The sequence below is a fragment of the Drosophila guanche genome, unplaced genomic scaffold, assembly GCF_900245975.1.
Source record: "Drosophila guanche unplaced genomic scaffold, DGUA_6, whole genome shotgun sequence".
Lineage (NCBI taxonomy): Eukaryota > Metazoa > Arthropoda > Insecta > Diptera > Drosophilidae > Drosophila > Drosophila guanche.
Window position 1 is genome coordinate 10,065 of NW_022995787.1, and position 25,327 is coordinate 35,391.

General features: G+C 41.4%; 2 protein-coding genes across 2 annotated transcripts in view; one reads left to right on the plus strand and one right to left on the minus strand.

The window, feature by feature from the left end:
- The window catches only part of LOC117591528 (protein lifeguard 1-like), a 22,217-nt gene extending 7,637 nt beyond the window's left edge, over positions 1-14,580 (minus strand). Inside the window, exons 1-2 of the mRNA XM_034284820.1 lie at positions 14,560-14,580; positions 14,251-14,478 (exon numbers count right to left, since the gene is read on the minus strand). Of these exons, the coding sequence (XP_034140711.1) occupies positions 14,251-14,478; positions 14,560-14,580 (249 nt within the window). The remainder of the gene's footprint in view (positions 1-14,250; positions 14,479-14,559) is intronic.
- LOC117591524 lies at positions 14,099-25,036 on the plus strand. Its single transcript, XM_034284818.1, has 4 exons — positions 14,099-14,495; positions 23,610-24,418; positions 24,480-24,697; positions 24,755-25,036. Exons 2-4 carry the CDS (start codon positions 23,612-23,614, stop codon positions 24,987-24,989), a joined length of 1,260 nt encoding a protein of 419 aa, XP_034140709.1. The 5' UTR covers positions 14,099-14,495; positions 23,610-23,611; the 3' UTR covers positions 24,990-25,036.
- Positions 25,037-25,327: the final 291 nt, after the last annotated feature.

Consider the following 25,327-nt stretch of genomic DNA (forward strand, 5'->3'; position numbering starts at 1 on the left):
ATCAACGACCTGATCAACGAGGTCCTGGCCCTGAAAGCGAGAGGGAATCAGGTCGTGGCGGCCTGTCTTGACCTACAAAGGGCATTTGACTGCGTAAGAGTCGACACGCTAGAGCAGAAGATGAATGTCATGCAGTTCGACCCGAATCACACTGCCTGGATTGCCAGCTTCCTGAGCAAGCGTCTACTCATCAAGGGCAAGAGTGAGGTTGAGGTGAACAGGGGGGTTAGTCAGGGCAGATGTCTCAGTCCAACTCTGTTCAACTTGTACACCGCAGAACTGCACGAGATAAACGATGGCAATTGCCTACTGTTTCAGTATGCGGACGAATTCTTTATTATTTACTTCCACAAGGAGATTTCCATTGCCAAACGTATGCTCCTAGGAAGAATAGACAGCTTTGAGGCAAAATGCAACAGGCTTAACCTTGCTTTCAACCCAGCCAAATCCAAAGTGGTTCACTTCAGCATCCGAAGAACCGAGCTGAACATTGAGCACCAAGGAGTCGAGATTAGGCAAGTAGATCAGATAAAATATCTAGGCAGAATAATTTCAGCGAACAACTCAGCCTCAGTGCACATCGAGCAAGCCATCTCGGAGTCAAACAGAACCTGTGCGTTCCTAAGACTACTCAGTGGGTGCCATTACGGTATCAGCCCAAAGAGAGGGCTCATAGTTTTCAAGGCCTTTGTCAGAAGTAGACTAGAATACGCTTGCTCGTCTTTCAGCAACTTGTCCAAATCCGCTCTAGCCAAAATCAAATCTCATTGTAACCACCACCTTAGAAAGTCACTAGGCTTAATCATCTGCACCCCAATCCCGATCATTTACCACATGGCAGGAGAACTTCCCCCGGAATACAGAATGAGATTCCTAGCGGCAAAAGAGTTAGCCAAGGCATTTGCGTGCAGCCTCCCAGCGAGTAGTGTCCCTAAACAGGGACATAAACACGGGCTACGCCAAGGCATTTCGGGAGTTCGGTGATATTCTGGAGAGAATCGAGGTCTTTGAGAGTACAACTTCGCACTGCACCAAAATTAGGTCAGACTTAGACTTCTTTAAGGGGGCTGCTGAGAACAAGCATAGCTTAGACCAGGCAGGCATATTAGTTCTCCATAGGGACAAAGGGCATTACTGACAAGGGGAGGCTTCGAGACCTACTACACTGATGGATCAGTAGCTAACAGACACTCTAGCGCAGCTTTCCCACACGACAGCTCAGGTTTCATAGACAGCTTTTACACGCACAAAACCTTGTCATCACTTTCCGCCGAGTTGCTTGCAATTGAAAAGGCCTTGGACCATGCTATTTCCCGCGGGTTTTCTCGTATCGCCATCCTAACGGACAGCAGAAACGGGGCTCTAATACTGGCAAGTAGCATTCAGGATAATTTTATCGCTTATAAAATCAGGGAGAAGATCCGTCAAGCCCAATACCTAAGGAAGGTAGAAATCCATTTTATACCCGGTCACGCCAACATCCCTCAGAACACGACAGTAGACTCAGCAGCCAAAGAAGCACACAGACTGGGAAAATATACAGTCGTTAAATGGAATCTTAAAGATGCAATATGTGAGATACACCGAATACTGAAAGAAGAATGGGAGAGAGAGTATGCCGAGTTTGCCAGCGTTAAACGCAGAGGATACTGCTCACTTTTTCCCTCTACCTCAACAAAACCATGGTTCCTAAATAGAAATAAGGTAAAAGCCATTGACGCTAAAAGGATCAATAGACTGCTTAGCGGCAGTGCATTTGATAGGCACACACTTGCCAAAATGCACGTAGTCGCAAGTAACATTTGTGATACCTGCGATACTATCGATGACGCATCGCATATAATTTTTAAATGTACCAAGTACAACGCAACAAGACTTAACTACCCATCGCTAAGGAAATATAATAATATCTATAAATTCTTTAAAAAAGAACAAATCAGCTCGTACCAAACTTTAATCGAGTTCATCGACAAAATAGGAGAAAAACTTTAACAAGTTACATATCTCGACGTGGCGATTTCCACCTTGCAAAGGCGGGCGGCCAAATAATCCCCCTCTACCCAAGGGTAGAGCGGTAACATAAAACCTCAAAAAAAAAAATAATAATAAATGTTCTCATTCTTATCTAGTATAAACATTATATTGTGATGTTGTCGTCATTTTTTTGCCACATGGATTGCCAACACCCTGTGAATTGTTTAGTGAGAATGGATTCTTTGTCAGCATAGTCAAGTAGAGAAGCCAAGGCCAAGGTGATTGTGAGTATTAAGAAGTGAGAACTAAGAATTATATTTTTAGCTAATAGTGTTTCGCACAAATGGGCAGTGTTCTTTTGTTTCTATGCTTCTTGTTGTCTGTAAGAGCCTTGGCCTTGGATCTTTGTGCTTATTAATATTTGTCTATTATTTGATTGAAACCTGCTGATAAAAATTGTAATATAAAATATGCCGAGCTTAAGGAAATTATAAGTACATTACATTTTCTCAAATCTAACCGATACAAGAATCTCATTCCTTATGGACCACCCTCCCTCCAATCAGGCCTGTTGTCCCCAATTCCGCTTCCCCAGCTTCTTTCACGTATAGCCGAGTCAACTTGTTCCCGAGGCGTCTGTTAGACTTTACTTACACCTTTGTTCCTACTCTAAAAGCTCTATTTTGTCGTGTCTGGCTTACTAGAATATTTTGAATAATCTGAGCTTATTGAACATTATTTTGTATTCCCTGTTGGCGTCTTCTAGAGCAAAATGAAAAATGTATACGGGCCTTCTATTGGTGACAAAATGTAGTGACCTATTGTATTCTACAGTTGCCTGCAGTAATACATCGACAGTGTCGCTGATGCCGCGCGTTAGCGATGTAGACTCCGAAGTTATTTTCTAAAAGAGACCTGATCGTCTTATAGTTAAGAGAGTGCTCGTTGTCGTAATAGATTTGCTTTGTATTAGGTAATAAATTCATAAGCTGTAAGAGCTTTAGGTCCGCAATGGTTCGGCAAGCTATTGGCTTCGTGATGGCAAATTTCGAGATCTTGTCCACACATGTACTTCCTATTGGTTCAGAAGATAAAAAAAAATACAAAAAAACTTCTCTCTATGCAAATAAGTTTTTTTCTCGGTCGCGCTCCGCCTAAGTTATTTGGGAGGAACCGGATTTTAGGTCGAATTTCGAGAAATATTTGGCTGACCCAGTGAATTGTGGAATTGTATGGCTTCAGTCATGGTACCGAATCTGAGGGTTCCGGCTTTTAAGCACAATGTTACCCTATCTGCGTTAGCATGTCGAGAACAATTATGTCGTCGAAGGTTGATAATGATTTTAGTACGAAAATAGGGGTTTTTGTGCCGAATATCGACAGAAGACACTTTTTGGTGATTTATTCGACATTTTGATCGACAGAAGACACTTTTTGGTGATTTATTCGTTCCGTTGACCGAATGCACCGGGAACGGTGTTTCAACCGAAATGACGCCCCGAAGGCATGCGAGTGGCTTGATATACATAGTTCCTCGACGATCTCGTGTCTATTAACAATTTAATGTTAACTCCCGCTACGATCTCCTCGCCAGCATCTATGTATTTCCGCGTCTGCCTCAGCAGCAATCTCATTATAGCAACCCTGGTCTTGGTCGTTACGAACGACAATATGTGCCACTCTCTGCCTCTTATTCACAGCCGTGAGCCATTCGTCTTACTTTTTGGGCGAAACTGTTATTTCGACGCCCCGACCCCAATTACTTTTGGTAGGCCGTGGTCTGTTTGAATTTTGATGAGGAAGGGTCCACGTCCATGATTTCAGATGCCGGGCCCTGCGCTTTGCGTTGTTGGTTGGATCCACTTATTTGGTCATTAGACCAGCGCTTGACGTTTACGCTCACCCTGCCTATGAGATTTATCTTCCAATGCCCTGGCGTAGTTTGCAGCTAGATCGCAGCGAACATCGCTGGTGTCTTCTGACTGGGCGTGGGCCAGAGCGGTTGGCAGATCCTTTGGCGGAAAAAACTTCCTTCTTGGCTTTAATGAATGAGAGAAAGAGCTGTCTCTCAATCTCGTCATAGTACTCTGTCGGAGATAGGTTGCTAACTTCTGCTTTATTACGCTCACTGGCGTTTTTTGATAATATGAGCTATCCAACCTATTAATAACGGCCTTGAAGTTCAGGACCGTGATAAAAGATGATTAAATATTGTTTGCGGCCCCTTTCACCGTATTTCTTATGATACCTGTTGGCATGTAATGCCTAGTGCTGCCCTCATAGGGCTCGAACACTTCGCAGGCCGATTGGTACATAGTGTTCTTGTTTTCCATCGAAGTATGGGACGGACTTTACCATGTGCAGTGGTTCATCACACTTGACCCCAAGCCTGATTGTTATTGGAATCATTTCTGCCAGCTCAAAGAAATTTTTCTCTCGCCCTCTCGCTGTCCTCATTGTAGCGAACGTCATAGTCTTCCCATTAGCCTGACCATTAGTTTGAGCTTAGTATTAAAAGTATCAGTATTAAAGCAGGAAAGTATTACTACTACGAAAAGTGTGGTATTCGACGAATCCTGAAAATCAAAAATTAGGAAATCACTCAGCGACATCATATGCACCGGGCCAACGCTTTAAAAGATTCTCGACGGAGTGGTCCTGCACTAGCGTCTCCATTGGTTTGTTTTCACTGCTGATATTCAGAAGATGTAAGGATGGACTGGAACGACCATCTGCCAACCGTAATGCTTGCCACATATCGAGCACATTGAAGTACCGCGATGGCTGCGCATTCAAAGAGGACATCCTGTCTGGTCCACTAGCTGTGCTAGAGCTCGACAATTCTGTAATACGTCTCGTGCGCATCACTTAACAGGAGGTGTACCCGGTAGAGATATCACGGTTAAAGGCTAAATATGAACTTTCTGGCACCCACAAGCTGTGTCAATTGTCTCCACTTCTAGATGACCAAGATATTCTTCGAGTTAGGGATCGACTAAAAAATTACACATTCAAGTAGCCAGCGGCATCCAATGATTATTCCCAATCATCATTTTACAGACCTCGTCGTGGTGGCTCCGAGGTAACGGTTGCCAGAGTTCAACGCAAATTCTGGATGGTATTCTATTTTTGGTGTCCGTTCGGCAAACAACTCTTTTTTTCAGTTCAAAATTTTCAAATCCGTCCAAATAACGTTTTCATTAGGACCAGGTAACTGCCTAAATGTTACACTTAACGGCTCACCAATTCCACAAAGTACCTGTGTGAAGTATCTCGGCTTGCATCTCGACCGCAGATTAACATGGAAAAACCACATTAAAGCAAAATGTCAACAACTCAGACTTAAAACACTCAATATGCCCTGGTTGATAAGTCGTTTATTTTATTTTATTTTGGAAAATAAAATTCGCCTCTACAAATCCATACTGAAGCCTGTTACGCTATACAGCTTTGGGGGACTGCTAGCAACTCAAATATTGAGATACTTCAGCGTTACCAATCAAAAACTTTGCGACACATTGTCAATGCTCCGTTTTACGTATCTAATGCAAACATCCACAAAGATCTGAATATTCCAACCATTAAAGAAGAAATAAAGAAAACTGGTAAGAAATACATCGACAGACTCCACAACCACGATAATAATTTAGCCTTAAGTCTATTAGACAATAGCCTAACAGTAAGAAGACTGAAAAGATACCACATTCTCGATATCCCTGATAGATAAATCTAACAAACTGAAAAAAAAGTTATATATAATAGCAGGGCTCATTGGAAATCTGCTATTTCTGTTAATTTAATATTAATTATACAGTTTACTTATTTTTTAAACAGACAGATTGTAAATAAAAAGAACAAAAAAAATATATATATTCAGTAAAATATATGTATATATATATTTTTTTTTGTTCTTTTAATATTCCCCAACATAAACTGAAACCTGGTCAATGCGGTCAAATTTCGCTGTAGCGATTCAATAAAAAAAAATCTGTATAGTGAACGGAAAACAAACTGTCAAACGATCATTCGACAGTGCGTCCAATGTTGAAGGCTAATCTTCCTCTTCAATCCTCCCACCCGTGCCTTCAACGTCACATGTGTGGACTATGCCGTCGCGTGTTCTCCAGATTCCGTGAACACAAGCTACAAGACGTATATAGCAGTTTTGATCTACTTAGCTACAAAATCGAGTCATATGGAAGGGCTCGGCACGCATGCATCGCGCATCGCTTTTGCGTTTGTGTGCGAAAACCGCACGAAAAACGGAACACTGAAATACATTGGTATTGGTACGATTCACTGTAATACACGTGTACGTGAGTGTCAGCACCGCGGTTGAGCTATGCACAATAGATAGGGTTCTGAGACCGTGGTTAAGGTTAAGGTGGTTAAGGTTGCTTGAAAATTTTTAGCTTTTAGCAATCAACACTTTTGCATTTCAAAGCTTAATATTTTTGAAACGGTATGCTAAAACCATAAAGTGTTTGGATACTTTTACCGGGTATAAAAAGAAGATTAAATAGGGTATATTGTATTTGTGAGGAATAACGGATGTATGCAACGCAGAGAAGGAAGCGTGTACGACACCACAAACTATATATATTCTTTATCAGCATCAACAGCCGGGTCGATTGAGCCATGTCTGTCTGTCCGTCCGTCTGTCCGTCTTGTTGAGCGCCTGGATCTCAGAGACCATAAAAGCTAGAGCCACCAAATTTTTCATCCAGACTTCTGTATGCTCACACTGTTAAAAGTGTATTTAAAAAATGAGCACCGCCCCCGCAAAAGAGTGAAAACCTCCCAAAGCTACAATTTTGAAGATAAAAGAAAACTAAAATCGGGAATGACCATATATACAGATCATTGGGATATTGGGATCCGATGGGATCATTATTATAGCCACAATGAAGAAATTAATTTGCACTGCGCTATGGGTAAAAAGCCAGTTTTTTGGCATTAACCAAACCAAAAGAGCTTGAGCTCTACAAATTCGCATGAAAATTCGTTAGACTAAAGTAGAATTTCGGAAAAAATGTAGTCATTTGGACCCGGCCTACCTCCCGTCCCCATACGAACTGGAACCCATTTACGTCGTATTTATTACAAAATAGGTATTCAAAAGATTAATTATGATAAAAGATCCTTTAAATCGTTTTAGAACTTTTTAAAAATATAATTGATTGATTGACTGATTATTTGGTTAAAAGTGATTTGATTGGAATCGCTCCAACGTACAATTGAATTTCGCTTAGTACTTGTTTAACTAAGCTATAAGCAGGATCATTTTCGTTTGAATTGTAATAATTTCATTTTTAGTTAGTCAGTTTTTGTCAATACTTTTTTAATTACAACATTTATATGCGTCTGCTTCACGATTTTTGTTGGTCCAGACCTCCAGCATCGCTGCGTGAGTGAACTCATAAGACTCTGCAAAATTTAAAATTGTTCGAAAAGGGGTAATAACAGGCAAAATGCATTAACACCACGTTTTTTTTTTTTTTTTTTCTCTATTTATATTTACAATCTGTTTTTTTTAAACAATAAGTAAATTGTATAATTAATATTCAATTAACAGAAATAGCAGTTTTCCAATGAGCCTATTGCTATTATATATAAAATCTTTTCAGTTTGTTGGATTTATCTATCAGGGATATCGAGAATGTGGTATCTTTTCAGTCTTCTTACTGTTAGGCTATTGTCTAATAGACTTAAGGCTAAATTATTATCGTGGTTGTGGAGTCGATGTATTTCTTACTAGTTTTCTTTATTTCTTCTTTAATGGTTGGAATATTCAGATCTTTGTGGATGTTTGCATTAGATACGTAAAACGGAGCATTGACAATGTGTCGCAAAGTTTTTGATTGGTAACGCTGAAGTATCTCAATATTTGAGTTGCTAGCAGTCCCCCAAAGCTGTATAGCGTAGGTCCAAACAGGCTTCAGTATGGATTTGTAGAGGCGAATTTTGTTTTCCAAAGTGGTTTCTGATTTTCGACTTATCAACCAGGACATTTTTAGTGTTTTAAGTCTAAGTTGTTGACATTTTGCTTTAATGTGGTTTTTCCATGTTAATCTGCGGTCGAGATGCAAGCCGAGATACTTCACACAGGTACTTTGTGGAATTGGTGAGCCGTTAAGTGTAACATTTGGGCAGTTACCTGGTCTTAATGAAAACGTTATTTGGACGGATTTCAGGGAGTTTATTCTAATTTTCCATCGAAGGAACCAGTCTTCAATTAGGCTTAGCTCACTCTGCAGGAGTTCAGAAGCTTCATTTATAGATGTGCTTGTGGCTAAAACGGCTGTATCATCAGCATATGTTGCAACAGTGCAGTTGTTTGTAACTGGCATGTCGGCCGTATATAGGGTGTAGAGAATTGGTCCCAATACGCTTCCTTGNGGAGTCTGTCGATGTATTTCTTACTAGTTTTCTTTATTTCTTCTTTAATGGTTGGAATATTCAGATCTTTGTGGATGTTTGCATTAGATACGTAAAACGGAGCATTGACAATTTGTCGCAAAGTTTTTGATTGGTAACGCTGAAGTATCTCAATATTTGAGTTGCTAGCAGTTCCCCAAAGCTGTATAGCGTAGGTCCAAACAGGCTTCAGTATGGATTTGTAGAGGCGAATTTTGTTTTCCAAAGTGGTTTCTGATTTTCGACTTATCAGCCAGGACATTTTTAGTGTTTTAAGTCTAAGTTGTTGACATTTTGCTTTAATGTGGTTTTTCCATGTTAATCTGCGGTCGAGATGCAAGCCGAGATACTTCACACAGGTACTTTGTGGAATTGGTGAGCCGTTAAGTGTAACATTTGGGCAGTTACCTGGTCTTAATGAAAACGTTATTTGGACGGATTTCAGGGAGTTTATTCTAATTTTCCATCGAAGGAACCAGTCTTCAATTAGGCTTAGCTCACTCTGCAGGAGTTCAGAAGCTTCATTTATAGATGTGCTTGTGGCTAAAACGGCTGTATCATCAGCATATGTTGCAACAGTGCAGTTGTTTGTAACTGGCATGTCGGCCGTATATAGGGTGTAGAGAATTGGTCCCAATACGCTTCCTTGTGGGACGCCTGAGTTGATGAGAAGTAGTGATGAACTATCGGTTTTCTGCTGCACGTAAAAGCATCTTCTAGCCAGATATGATTTGATTAATAAATAGTACGGAGCAGGTAGCCATTTCTTTATCTTGTACAACAAACCTTTGTGCCAGACTCGATCGAACGCTTGTTGAATATCAAGAAATGCAGCAGTGCAGTATTTTTTGTTTTCAAATGCCGAAACTATATCATTAATAACCCTGTGACATTGCTCAGGGGTCCCGTGACCCCTCCTGAATCCGAATTGGTATTCAGGAATGATGGAAAGTTCGTCCAAAATTGGCAACATTCTCTTCAATAGTACTTTTTCAAACGCTTTCGGGAAAATTGCCAACAGACTAATGGGACGGTATGATGTCAATTCCGTTTCTATTTTGTTTGGCTTTAGGATCATAACGATCTCTGCACATTTCCATTGACTTGGAAAGTGGTCTAGTCTGAGAATCGCGTTATATATAAGAGTGAGAAACCGAATGAATTTTGGTGGTAAACTTTTTAGGGTGATGCCGTCTATTTTATCAGGGCCTGGTGCTTTTTTATTGTTCAAGCATTTGATTTCTGTCACAACTTCTTCATATTTAATGCTTTTAATAGGCAAGCTCATTTGGCAGGGTGACTCAAGGAATTTTTCTACTTCAGTCTCTGTTATATAATTATTTGGCTGAAATTTGGTTTGGCTGAAACACAGAGTGCAGATGTTGTGCAATTGCTTCCGCTTTTTCATTATTAGACCTACACCAAGTTCCGTTGTTTTTGCGAATATTTATGTTTCTTTTAGCTGGTTTCTTTAGGTATTTAGTTGTATTCATTGTTGCTGGAATTAGGGTCTAAGTTTCTCAGATACGCAGCTATAGATTCATTGCGTAAGTTCGACAGCAGTTGTCTAAGCTCAGATGCAGCCTTGTTGTATAATCTTTTATCAGCAGGGTAGTGAGTTTCTTGTCAGCGTTTTCGCAGATTCCTTTTATTTTGTATTTTTTGCCGAAGATCGGTTGAAATGTTCAATTGGTTTGGTTGTTGATGATTAAGAGCATGATTCGTGTTTCTGTAGCTCGCATTATGAATTGTATTTGTGAAAAGCTCCACAGCATAGTCTATCTACTCTCCTGTTTTTAACGGAATGTCCAGGCTTATAGCTGAATCTAAATGGCTTTTAAATGCGTTAATGTCTGTAGAGGCTGTTATTACTTTATAGGGCTTTTCCAACATATGGGCTATTGTGCTGTAAGTTGCTATTTTTGGAGAATGATCTGAGTTAAGGTCAAAGCTCTCCATTACTCGCATGTGTGATTGTGGGATTCCAGAGAATACTATGAAATCAATAAAATCTGGAATTTTTCGACTATCAGTTGGCCAGTATGTGGGTACACCAGTTGACAAAGTCGTTATGTTATTGTTTCGTATGCATTTGTATAACTCCGATCCCTTCGGGTTAGTTACTTAACACCACGTGATTCTATAATACTTGTTTAATAACAAGTAACTTGAACTTCTGTGCAGTGGTGAGCTGTGCAAAAGTAATATTCCCCAGAAAACACGTTAGTACCAAGCTAAAAGACACACGAACAAAGCATTGGACAATTAAATAAGTATACACAACTATACAAAAACATGTACTAGCAATTTTTTTTTTTTTTTTAGTTTTAAATTACCGCTCTACCCTTGGGTATAGGGGGATTTTTTGCCGCCCGCCTTTACAAGGTGGAAATCGCCACGACGATATATGTGACTTGTTACAGATTTACTGCAATACTTGCCTGACGTAGAGGTTATGTTTCCCACGTGCTTGCAGTGTGACTGTGTATTAACAATTAATTTGAATACCTCGAACTGTTATTTCCATATTTTTCTTGTATATAAACTTTGTAATCAAGCTAAATTTAAAGCTGAAAGTTACTCAATTTTTCCCGCACTTTTTCACAAGTTAAAGCATCTCAAAATCAGCAATATTTAGGAATCAGAAAAGTCAAGTTGCATTCAAATATTTTAAACAAAAAAAATTACATAAATGCCAACAATTTGTGCTTTTTACCCATAGTGCAGTGGCTAAACCCACCCCGTCCCGCAGCATATATTTGTTTTTTGAACATTCACACTCTGCTTCGCGAAGTGCGCTGCCTCTGCCTCTGACACGTCTCTGCCTCTGCCTCTGCCGCTTCTCTGCCGTGACTCTGCAGTATGAGGTTTTAGGGGAGGGTGGCGAGCTAAAAGAGTGTGTTGGCGTGAGAAGTGTTGTAGATGTAGATGACAGATGAAGAAAAAATGTAAAATTTAACAAAAAACCACTAAGGTAGAGGTGTAGTACTGAGTACTGCGTATAAAATTTGTGACGCGTAAGAAGCGTCTCACACATCCCTTCTCGTTACTTCTGTTATCTACACCTACATAAATTTCCTTATAGCATGTTATTCCTCTGTTTTTACTTTTCACCTATCTTGTTTTTGGCGGAACGAAATTTTGAAATACTGTAACGAACCCTTTTGTTTTGTCGGCTCTTGTGTTATTTGTGCCCTCCAGCATCTCACCCCTCCTTCGGCTGCGGCTTCAAGTCGGCCAAGTCTCAGCTGGCATATCTCCGGCGACTTAAAATAGATAATGCGATACGGCCCGGCATACCTCGGTGCCAACTTAGCCGTGAATCCCTCTGCCGCATTTGACATATTATGCTGTCGCGCCCATACGACCTCTCCTATCAGGGGCTTCTACTCGTCTCTTTAGGTTAGTGCCTTGCCTGATCCTGGGCCTGGGAATATTTCCTTCAGTTTGGATGCATTCTCATCGGGCGTTCGCTGCTCTTTTCCTGTTCCTAGGACTCCATCATCATACAGCGCCTTTGGCAGTCGGGGCTCGTTTCCTTGTACGATGTACGCAGGAGAATATCCCTTTCACTCTGCTACGCCTGTATTCACAGCTAGCATAAGCTCTGGCCACTTCTCATCCCAGTATAGCTGATAACCTTCTGTGAAGTGTTCGAGCATCGTCTTCACCGTTCGATTGGTGCGTTCTGTCGGGTTATCCTGGGGTGTGTATGGCGCGGTGATCTCCTTAAAAACCCGTTATCGGTGATCATCACCTTGAGCACTCAAAATCAGTCCAATATCCTTTCGCGGACTGCCTTTACCAACGCTTTCGCAGTGGCCTTTCTCAACGGTACCAATTCGGTCCATTTGGAGAAACGGTCCACCAACACCAACAGCAGACCAACAGTTTCCATGAAGGTCCCACTAAGTCCGCACACACCGTTGCCCTTGGTTCTTCTGGGACCTGGGTCAGCATTTTCCCAGCTGCTCGAATCTGGCTTGGCTTGAAGCGCATGCAAGTTTCGCACCTCCTCACATATGCCCTTACGTCCCGGTGCATCCCTGGCCAGTAGTACGGGGCGGCAATTCATGTCATTGTTTTCCGACTGCAAGCATGTCCAGCCCCTGGGGAATCATGATTCTCCCTTAACACATGATCCCATCGATTCTTGGGTACACATAGCTTCCATGCCAATACGTCCTCTTCTCCGGCTCGGTGGGTAATATTCCGGTAAACTCCGCAACTTATTCTACGTAATCTGGGAATATCGCCCCTATATATCGCGACTCTTCCCGTTGGGCTTTCGATGCTATTTAACAACTCAAGGTCTTGTGGTCCGTGATAACCTTGAAGCAGCACCCTTCCAGGTATGGCCTGAGTTTTCTCACGGCCCAGACAATGCCAAGGCATTCCTTTTCGGTAGCCGAATAGTTCCTTTCCTCCCCATCCAGCGATTTACTGGAATACGATATCACAAGTTCCCCCCTTTCCCTTTCGAACTTTTTCGTAAAGTCTGGTCACGCCAAGTTCTCACTGCTTCGATCACAGTTTGCCCTTTTTCATTCCACTCGCACTTTGTCTTCTTCTTCAGTAAAGTGGTCAGTGGCTTTACCAACGTCGCAAAGTTCGGAACGAAGCGTCAATACCAAGAAGCCACCCAAAAATACTGTCGCAATTCCATCACATTGGGGGTTTTAGCTCGGCTATTGCAGCCACTTTCTCTGGGTCGGTACAGATTCCTTCTGCCGTCACCTTGTGGCCTAAGTATCGCAGCTCCTTTCTGGAGAATTGGCTTTAAATTGGCCTCACGCAGTCTTCGAAACACCTCCTTAAGGTTTTCCCTGTGCTCCTTTTCCGTTCGTCCGATTACGATAATATCATCTTGGTATGTGAAAGCGTGCGGCATCATCTCGGGCCCGATCACCTGATCCAAAGCCCGCTGAAACGTGACCGACGCCGAGTGCAATCCGAGCGGCATCACCTTCCGCTGGTACAGCCCCTTGCTGGGCACCGTAAATGCGGTGACCGGCCGGCTTCGCTCTTCCAGCGGAATCTTCAAAGTCCGTCCTTCAGGTCCAGGCTGCTTTTAAAACGGGCCTTTCTCAGATGGGCCAAGATCTATTCGATCCTGGGCATGGGATACGCGTCCTTCACTGACTTCACGTTCACCTGGCGGAAATCCTTTAGGTTTTTTGGGTAGTATCTCTGTTTAATCGATTGCGGATCACTCATGGATCTTTTCCTCCTTCTCCGTGAGTTCTGACCACTAGGCCAGGAATCACCACCATGAGGCCGGCACAGGTCACCACTGCCCCTACCGCTCTGAATTCAGCGGAATTCTTACTTTGTTAGACGCGGTCGCGGACATATCCGCCGGAAGCCTCTGCACGGGTCGCTTTCGCTGCGGAATCGGAGAACCCTGCGCGGGCAGCGATGCTCGAAATTCATGCGAGTGAAAAGTGCGAGTGAAAGGGCTCTAGCTGTAAGTGTGAGGGAAACGACAATGGAGTGCGCTGATTAATCATTTGAAGGCAATGTGAAAAAACTTAATAATTGTTTAATAATTTAATTTTTAATAGTTTGCTACATAATAGTTATCTTTGTTTTAAAAAAATAAACATTTAAAAATTTTTGAAAACAAAATGTTGTCTGCAACCAACCTTCCGCGTTGACAAGCAAACGAGCACTGAAAATAATGAAATGCGACGAGTCACTCTGCCGCCGACGAGACCTTCTGATATAGCTGCTTTGTGCTAGAAAGTAACTTGTGAGCGACAACATTTCTAATCGGTTCCATAAGAATATCATCCCTGATTTTGTAGGGACCCTTTTTTCGATCTGTGTACTAGTCTAAAGTCCTTGACCTGACCTGACCTGTATGTCCACCAACAGATACAGCGAGTACACCAAAATGCCAAGACTGCAGTATAAACAGAACATCAAGTGCGTCCGATAGAAGATCATGGCACTGCCCATGATTAACATCACAAGAAATAGAACCAACAAATATGGACCACAGGCGGGGAAGTCGTAGGGAGCGAAGCTATCGAACAGGGCCAGAGCAGCCACCAGGAGACCCTTGCAGCCAAAGGCCATTAATACCTAATAATATAGTAGAGGTGAGATTTATTTTATTTGTTTCAGAACGGGGGGGGGGGGGGGGGGGGGGGGGGGGGGACTCACCTGCGAGGGCAAATGTCGCATTGTTGTAAAGGACAATGTTATGGATTCTGCAGCGACAAATATCGTAAGCTATATATAATTGATTGGCTTCTTGAGGAAAAGAAATGGGAAATAGCCCACCATCATCAGAATTACCAGGTCAATGCATCCGGCCACAACGGCCAGATACCAGTTTTTGAGAAGCGACAAAGTCCATGTTGGGGCTCTCTTGTGTTGAAAAGGGTTCAGCAGAGGCGTTGCGCGAATTGAATGACAAAACGAGAAGGGACGTGTGAGATGCTTCTTAAGCGTCACAACTTTTATACCCGGCACTCAGGACTACATCTAGATGTAGAAGACATCGCCAACCACTAGATATCGTTCACATTACAGAACACGTAGTAAAAAGTCTACTAAATAAAATGCATAAAAAAAATTGGATCAGTTTATCGTATTTTCCAATTTATGAGATATTTAAAACAGCAATAAAATTGGTACTTTTTCCCTGCACATTCTGTGCAATAATGACCGCTAGGTTTCACAGCAGATTTTTCGAAAGTGGCGCCATCTATTAAAATATTCTTATACGCAACTTTGATGGTCACTCTTTTTCTAATACAGGGCGTTAAAAACCGAGTCTTGGTTTTAACTTTTAAAAATTAGCTTTTGGCCACTGTTTGCGCAACTCCTCGCAACCAGTTCGGAGTCAAAATCTCGAAATAAAAAGCCAAGTGCTGCTGGTTCGAACGAGTCGGAATTCAAATCAATGTAATCTCTTCTTCTTTTCAATTTCGATATTCACCTATTAAATGCATGTTCTTCCTCTTTTTCTATCGTATTCACATATTACATGTATGTTCTATAGCAACAAACTTCTGTGAGTATGTCGTAAATGCAACAATTCAATAGCATTATACTACAAATTAATTTTACTTATACAAAATACTAATTGCTCCCGGCCATAAGCCCTTTGCGCTAATTTGGCGTAAACAGCCACCAAAACTGGTCATTGGGACAATAGTGCATCTGCACCTCAGCGGTGTTTTGTCAAATTTTAAAATTTTTCTTCATCTGTCATCTTCATCTACAACACTTCTCACACCAACACGCTCGCCGCCCTTCCCTAGACACACATACTGCAGACTTGCGGCATAGGCAGAGGCAGCGATCGCACACAAAAAAAAAAGGAGCAATATAAGCTTTGGGACGGGGTGGGTTAAAAGTCGGAAGAGGAATCGACGGGGTTAGGGTAGGGGCAGGCCGAGTGAAGCAGAAGCAGAGTGTGAATGAGAGAATGCAAAAAGAGCAACAAAAGCTGCGGGACAGGGTGGGCTTAGCCACTGGAAATTAGTTTCTCCATTGTGGCTATAATAATGATCCGATCGGATCACAATTTAGTGATCTGATAGATATGATAGATTTCTTTTATCTTTAAAACTGTAGATTTGGGAGGTTTTCGCCCTTTTGCGGGTCGGAAGGGGGCGTGGCTCATTTTCGAAATACACTGGTTTCAGTGTGAGCATACAGCAGTCTGGTGCCAAAGTTTGGTGGCTCTAGCTCTTATAGTCCCTGAGAACTAGCCGACAAACAAGACGGACAGACGGACAGACAGACATGGCTCTATCGACTCGGCTATTGATGCTGATCAAGAATATATATACTTTATGGGGTCGGAAACGCTTCCTTCTGTGCGTTACATACAACCGTTATTCCACACAAATACAATATACCCTATTTACTCTTCGAGTACCGGGTATAATTAACGCTCATATTCGGGCACTTAGCACCATGGCAACCATCGAGGAGCTTGTAGACGGACTACTGATCCACACTATTATGTACAAGCTCATCACCACACCCAGGAGAAATGGCATTAGGCACTCGCAATAGATAAGCTACCCAGGTAGACGGATATGTCGGTGTTCTTAGAGAAGAGATGCCGCATGATGAAGAACTTAAAAGGCGCTACGGTAACCGCACCTAGCCCGCAGGTGGGAAGAAAAGTACACACATCGAATCGTAACACATTTATTGCATTTTTATCGAACAATTACCAGAAAATCTTTAATTTCTGCGACTCAAAAGAGCATTATCTTGCTAAATGCCCTATGTTTTTGAGCCTGTCTCTTAGTTTGCGCCACAAACAGGCAAAACGATTGCATCTATACTTAAACTGCTTGCTCAAAAGTCATGGCTTGCAGCAATGTCGCTCAGGTCATTGCAGGCATTGTCAACAAAGGCATCATTAGTTGTTGCACATGAGCCCTTGCACACCTCAATCCAAGCCAAATTATTCAACATTCTGATTCAATTTCGTTTTTTGAAGGTTGCCATGTCAACATCAACATCTGCAATGCATCTTATGGCGGCAGCATCAGCTCAGCTACGAGGAGGAGCCTAACTTTCCGCTAGCTTCAAAGGTAGTTCGCCTCGATTTTCTCTATCGAAGAAGCCATTAAAATCCGCCTGAAAATAAAACTGTTGCTGGCTTATTAGACCTGTCCCTGTCTCAAGTCAACCGTGTAAAAAACCTCTTGGACCGTAGCGTTGATAACACGAGCACTTCCACTCACTATACCTGAAGACTGCTATCCTACTTTCGAAGTGTCGGTAGATATTGGACCTACTGTATCGGATCGTGCGGGTAGGCTTTGTGAATGCGTCCGCTGCTTTCGTAAAGCCGAGTTTACACTCTGTACTCGTGCACTGACGTCATTGAAGGCACAAACATTTTTTACAATGTACTTGACACAATTTTTGACACGTGTGTCCCACTCTCATGTCCGACTAGATCTGCGCAACCTCCTTGGTTCACCAAAGAGTTATCCAGTCTAAAGAACCTAAAATCAAGACTATTTAAAAAATTTCAAGAAGTTGGTTCTCCCTCTTCTCTTTCTAATTACTTAATAGCTCGGTCAAATTTCACTGTTATTAATTATCAATGTTATAGGAACTACCTCCATCGATGCAGGATACGTTTTTTACAGGACCCTAAACAGTTCTACAGCTTAGTACAGCGTAGAACGTCCGCACATCCATCCTCGATATGATTTTTGAATATGTCGGCAAACAATGATCAGGCAATCGCCGATCTTTTTGCACAATTTTTTAAAACCACCTATTCCCAGGAAAGCCACTCAGGTCATATGTATCCATATAGTTTACCAAGGTCGAATGGCATTTTGTGCCCTTTGTTTAATGAAGGCTCCTTACTTCATGAACTTCAATTAGTTAAGCCGGTATACTCACCGGGCCCTGACGGAGTTCCCGGCTGTGTACTCAGGTACCGAGTCTCTGTGCGGACCTTTGCTTAAACTATTCACTCTATCCATGCATTCTTCTAGAAGGAAGGAATCCTTTATTCCTCTCCATAAGAAAGGTAGCAAGTCTGACGCCTAAAACTATAGAGGTATATCTAAGTTATTCGCTATTCCTAAAATGTTCGAGAAACTTTTAACTCCGCACTTGCAGCATCTCTGCAAATCACTTATTTCTCCAGCTCAGCACGGATTTATACGGAGACGATCAACAACCACTAGTTTTATAGAGTTCACCTCCTCTGTCATTAAAGGATTCCAAATATCCACTTGCAGACGGATGTTATTTACACTGACTTCAGTAAGGCATTCGATTCTGTAAACCATTCTCTTCTTGTACAAAAGCTCGACCTTCTAGGGTTTCCTCCAAATCTGTTGAGATGGATTTATAGCTACTGGTGTTCTAGGTCTCAAAGGTCTTTTTCAAAAACTCCTTATCTTTACCTGTTATGGTTACTTCTGGAGTACCACAGGGTAGCCATTTAGGCCCTTTACTTTTCACATTCTTTATTAATGACCTGCCTTCTGTATTAACAAATTCTCGAGTACTTATGTATGCGGATGATGTTAAACTCTGTGTCCAGTATAAGGACATTTCATTTCACTCTCGCTTGCAATCTGATCTCAATAGCTGTCAGTCATGGTGCTGTGCAAATATGTTACAACTTAATGCCTCGAAGTGCAATGTAATGACTTTTTATTGCTCCAGCCCCTTCCTGGCTCCTTACACCCTCTTCGGCAGTTCTCTTGAGAGAATTACATTGGTTAATAATCTAGGTGTTAAGCTGGACCCCAAGTTAAAGATTTAGAACACATTTCTACCATGGTAAATAAAGCCATGGGTGTGCTTGGGTTTATAAAGAAGTGGTCAAAGTAATTTGATGACCCCTATATAACGAAGACTCTCTATATCTCGCTTGTTCGTCCGATTTTAGAATACGGCTCATGTGTATGGTGCCCTCAGTACAACATACATCAGGACCGTATTGAATCAGTACAGAACAACTTTTTATTATTTGCCCTACGGGGCCTCAACTGGGATGCAACTGTGAGACTGCCATCCTACCGTAGTAGACTTCTTTTATTAAATCTTCCATTCTTAGTTAGTCGTAGCAAAATGCTTGGTGTAATTTTAATGTACAACTTGATCAAGGGGGATGTAGACAGCCCTGACTTGTTGAGCCGCGTAAACTTTACGATTCCCATTATACCCACTAGAAACCATATTCCTTCGTTCCTTCCACTGTGTAGATCGAATTTGCACGAACCCTTTAGGGTCTTATGCTCAGATTATAATTCCCTCTATCACATTATATTCTCGACTAACTCTCTTCCTCTTCTTAAATCTCTTATACTAGCCTACCTCGCCCTTAGTAGGTTTCGTTTTAGTTTTGTCTTGTTTCTGATTTTGGTTATTTTGCTTGCATAGTTGCTATAGTTGCTTAAGTTCAGTTGTGTTTAGCTCTAATTTTCCTCGAATATTAGCCCACCATCTATCTTTCCTGAATGCTCGCGACCGGTTCGGTTAATCGCGCCGCGCGTCATGCGGCAGCGCCATTCTGCACTGTTCCGCGCGTAACAGGCTTTGACGTGGTGTTGCATGGGCCACTTGATGGTGCAGTCATTGCATGTCAACGTCCAGACAAAGGGTCAGTTTCCAATCAGGAAATCGTGCTCGAAATGCCTTGAAAGGAGAAAACGAATCCGGCTGTGAAAAGCTAATGGAGTTCAAGGATGGGACAATCATCTCTATCTGATTCCAAGCTCTGATTTCACAAAGCGGAGCATATTATCAATGATAGCGAGATTTTACGATCCTCTCGGCTTGATCGCGCCCATCGTTACCAGGTTGAAGGTTTTTCCAAGCACTTTGGAAAGAGGTCAATTGAGGCGAATGGCTAATGAATCACCGTCTAAGTTTAACGTTTTTGTATCCAACAGAGTATTACAAATACAGGAGCTGACAGAGGGAATAACCTGGCATCATGTACCCTCTAAACTGAACAATGAGGAAATTCTATCACGAGGATGCACTCCTCTGGAACTTTTGGACTCGCAACTATGGCATAATTCATACATGCAGATAGGTCGTCTTGGCCTCAAAACATGGCCCATCCCTATGAGCTTCCGGAGCGGCGACACAAGGTGCTGGCGCTATTAATCAAGATTAATCCGCATTTAATTTCAAATGAAGTGAGTGATCCTTTTAAAAGCTCAGAATCAGATCCCTTTAGAGTGGAATTTACAAGATGATGGATCTAACATCAACGCATCTACTAATAAAAAACCTTCAACTCACTCACTTCGCCTAGGAATATAAAGTGCTCAGCTGGGACAGGCCACTCCCAACCAAAAGCAAACTTCGTGCGATGTGCCATCTATTTGACGCAGAGGGACTTTTATCGGTGAACGCCTTCAGAATTCGGACTCTTATCGTCTCTGAGTACTAGGCGCTCATAAGAAAGGACAGACGAACGGACGGACAGACGGACAGACAGACATGGCTCAATCGACTCGGCCATTGATCCTGATCAAGAATACCTATAATTTATGGGGTCGGAAACGTTCCTTCTGGGCGTTACATACATCCACTTTGTGCACAAATACAATATACCCTATTTACTCTTAGAGCACCGGGTATAAAAACAATAAAAACTACTCATTTCAAGTAGTAAATTATTAAAAATCAAAATATAAAAGAAAACTTCAACTCTTCTTCTTGCAATGGGCCATTTTAAACCCCATGCCATCAAAGGGTTAATCAGCACTCACACTTACCCTTTCACTCGCACTTTTTATTTATTTTATTTTTTTCTCTCTCTCTCTCTTTTTATTTACAATCTTAATGAAGAACGTTTTAATTAGCAGTTTTCCAATGAGCCCTGCTATTAGAGAATGTGGTATATTTTCAGTCTTCTTACTGTTAAGCTATTGTTTAATAGACTTAAGGCTAAATTATTTTCGTAGTTGTGGAGTCTGCCCATGTATTTCTTACTAGTTTTCTTTATTTATTCTTTAATTGTTGGAATATTCAGATCTTTGTGGATGTTTGCATTAGATACGTAAAACGGAGCATTGACAATGTGTCGCAAAGTTTTTGATTGGTAACGCTGAAGTATCTCAATGTTTGAGTAGCTAGCAGTTCCCCAAAGCTGTATAGCGTAGGTCCAAACAGGCTTCAGTATGGATTTGTAGAGGCGAATTTTGTTTTCCAACGTAGTTTCTGAATTTCGACTTATCAACCAAGACATTTTAAGTGTTTTAAGTCTAAGTTGTTGACATTTTGCTTTAATGTGGTTTTTCCATGTTAATCTGCGGTCGAGATGCAAGCCGAGATACTTCACACAGGTACTTTGTGGAATTGGTGAGCCGTTAAGTGTAACATTTGGCCAGTTACCTGGTCTTAATGAAAACGTTATTTGGACGGATTTCAGGGAGTTTATTCTCATTTTCCATCGAAGGAACCAGTCTTCAATTAGGCTTAGCTCACTCTGCAGGAGTTCAGAAGCTTCATTTATAGATGTGCTTGTGGCTAAAACGACTGTATCATCAGCATATGTGGCAACAGTGCAGTTGTTTGTAACTGGCATGTCGGCCGTATATAGGGTGTAGAGAATTGGTCCCAATACGCTTCCTTGTGGGACGCCTGAGTTGATGAGAAGTAGTGATGAACTATCGGTTTTCTGCTGCACGTAAAAGCATCTTCTAGCCAGATATGATTTGATTAATAAATAGTACGGAGCAAGTAGCCATTTCTTTATCTTGTACAACAAACCTTTGTGCCAGACTCGATCGAACGCTTGTTGAATATCAAGAAATGCAGCAGTGCAGTATTTTTTGTGTTCAAATGCCGAGACTATATCATTAATAACCCTGTGACATTGCCCAGGGGTCCCGTGACCTGGATCCGAATTGGTATTCAGGAATGATGGAAAGTTCGTCTAAAATTGGCAACATTCTCTTCAATAGTATTTTTTCCAACACTTTCGATAATATTGTCAACAGACTAATGGGTCGGTATGATGTCAATTCCGTTTCTATTTTGTTTGGCTTTAAGATCATAATGATCTCTACACATTTCCATTGACTTGGAAAGTGGTCTAGTCTGAGAATCGCGTTAAATACGAGAGTGAGAAACCATATGTATTTTGGTGGTAAACGTTTTAGGGTGATGCCGTCTGTTTTATCAGTGCCTGGTGCTTTTTATACCCGGTACTCGAAGAGTACAAGAGTATATTGTTTTTTACACAAATTATGTAACACACAGAAGGAAACTTTTCCGACCCCATTAAGTATATATATTCTTGATCAGCATCAATAGCCGTGTCGATTGAGCCATGTCTGTCTGTCCGTCCGTCTTGTTGAGCGCCTGAATCGCAGAGACCATAAAAGCTAGAGCCACCAAATTTTGCATCCAGACTTCTGTATGCTCACACTGTTACAAGTGTATTTAAAAGATGAGCCACGCCCCCATCCGCCCCCGCAAAAGGGCGAAAACCTCCCAAATCTACAAGTTTGAAGATAACTATCAGATCACCAAATTTGATCCGATTGGATCATTATCATAGCCAAAATAAAGAAATTAATTTGCAGTGTATAAACCCACCGTCCCGCAGATTTTTTTGTTCTTTTAACATTCTCTCATTCACACTCTATTTCTGCTTCACTCGGCCTCTGCCTCTGCCGTCCCTCTGCCTTTGCCGCCCCTCTGCCGACTTTAATCCACCCCGTCCCGCAGCTTATATTTGTTTTTTTTTGCCGCGAGTCTGCAGTGTGTGGGTCTAGGGAAAGGCGGCGAGCTAACGGATGTAAATGACAGATGAAGAAAAAATGAAGAATTTGACAAATAACCGCTAAGGTGCAGATGTAGTACTGAGTGCCGGGTATAAAAGTTGTGACGCGTAAGAAGCGTCTCACACGTCCCTTCTCGTTTCTTTTCAAGTGGGTCTCTAAGTTTATTCACACAGTGTTCGCTGAATACTCTAATGGAAAATTGTTGCAACGCCAAATACAATTGCCGTTATTCATTATTTGTATGCATATTATATGTTTATAACCATTTATCCCGTTCGTCCTAAACGTATTTAAGAAATATATGAGCATAGAGAGGATACACAAAATCATTTTAATTTTTTTGGGGCAAGCTGCTTCATAAAGTATCAAGATTGAAGGAAGGGTATGTGAGATCAGAAGCAACACAAAAATGCCAAGCGTCTCAAGCGCTAAAAATGAAAACGCATATGAAGTCGAGAATAGATACACGCACTGCCATTATGTATGTATGTGCCACCGCACACATGAAATTACGTAGCAGACTTGAAAAGGAAAAACAAAATTTTGTTTTTGTGAGTCGCTTTGCGCTCAATGCTCAAGAGAGCCAAACGAAATCATTGCCATCTCTCAGCCGAAGGCTCTCTCACCAAGAGCCGAAGGCACTGGGACCCAATCCCCTATCCTGATTATGCAGCCAATTTTAACTCGGTTTGACCACTCTATGAGTCGTTTGCTTAGTGAACGTACTAAAAGCAGTTAGGAGGCTTTTCTGGTTTTTATTAATTTGTTTTATTAATTCCAAAGGGCCGAAGTGGCCCTACCAGGTATACCTTGCTGACATCGCGGTCATGGCTGACATCGCAACTGACGAGCTGATTTTAAATAATGCCTAAGAGAAATAAACTTTTAACAAAAATGTTAAAATATTCAATAGAAGCTGATAGAACACTAAACATAAAAAATATATTTATTATTTTTCAGGAATGGAATACTTAGAGTACTTGGATATATCACATAATAAGCTGAAAACAATTTCCAGTAGCATATTTGGTATTCGTAACATTGCACAAAATGTACGGATCATAGCTAACGATAATGTTTGGCACTGCGACTGTACACTAAAAAATGAAATGAATACCATTTTTGCATCATCAAAACACCCAATGTATTGTTGGTCTCCAGAGGCGTTCAAGAACTGCTCGGTATTTGATGAACGATTTTGCTATAGCAATGATACCGAAGAATCGTACAAAGGTGACAGCACCACAGGAGCAACAATTACCTCACAAAACTCCACCGTGCAGACAACGGAAAGTCCAGTGAATATACCAACACTACCGACACCAGCCACAGTACCTCCGAACGAAGTCGTAGCACTGGAATGTCTTGCACAAAATCAGACTGGTACGAAAGCACAGGAAAACATTAGACAAAATTTATGGTGGCCTCAAATAAACTTTTTCCCAAAAACACATGGATCACTCACTGTTCAAATTACAGTAGAATTGGAAGATTTAAATAGTTTTACATTTGGAATCGTTTGGTTCTCTAAGACAACTAAAGAATACTATATGATGGAGCTTTTTCCTGATGAGTACGGTTTTGGGTGTTATTTTAGAATGCCACTGAAAACAATTGTAACGAACTTAGTTCCTAACGTTGCTTATACCTTCTGCCTGATCGACTCGAATCAAAATAGCGTATCACCATTCAGTTGTAAATCTGTGCACATAAGCGGAAACATAGAAGTTTATTATTTTTCTTGGATTTCAGAACATATTCGCTCCAAAGTAAATAAAAAATACCGTTTTATTTGATTTAAAATATATTGTAATACTGTTTATTTTTAAGGGTATATCGTGGATGATCTTGGGAATCGTGGCATTTCTTTTTCTGGGGATAATATTTATGTTTCTAGTGCTGAAGCAAAAGCCCGATTGGTTAAGAGGCAGCAAACGTGTAATGAAACCAAAGAGCAGCTCTGGAAATATAGTCGTTTTGCCTAGAGGCAATACTGTTCAAAACCTTGAGAGACATGAAGCTATAATTTCGGGAAGTAATCCGAACCGGTATGTGATTGATCTTTTCTACTCTATTTTATTAATGTATGCGTTCGATTTATCAAGGCTCCTTTCCTGTATCTCGAGAAATAACTCTTCTGAAAGTATTTCCAGTACTCAAAGCTATATGATCGCGAACCTCTACGAAAGCGTACCAGCCTACATGACATTGGACGAAGTTTGTATATCGGTCGAGAAGGGTTCTCATAAATCGACCTTTGTAGAGGATACGCATAAAATTCAACTTTCAAAACGACTTTCTAGTGACCCTCTACCTGCCGTACCAAGAAAGTATATGTAGAGGCATCGTAAGTTCAGCATCATCTTACTTATGTATTGTGAAATTATAGATAATATATATACACTATAATAAAAAATGTCTCTTGTGAACTACATATACTATACATGAATCAGAACAAGAAGGGTACACATACACATACTGCAGACTCGTGGCAGAGGCAGCGCCCGCACACAAAAAAAAAAAACAAATATAAGCAGCGGGACGGGGTGGGTTAAAAGTCGGAAGAGTCATCGCCAGGGGTAGGGCAGAGGCAGGGGCCGAGTGAAGCAGAAGCAGAGTGAAAATGAGAGAATGTGAAAGGAACAACAAAAGCTGCTGGACAGGGTGGGTTTAGCCAT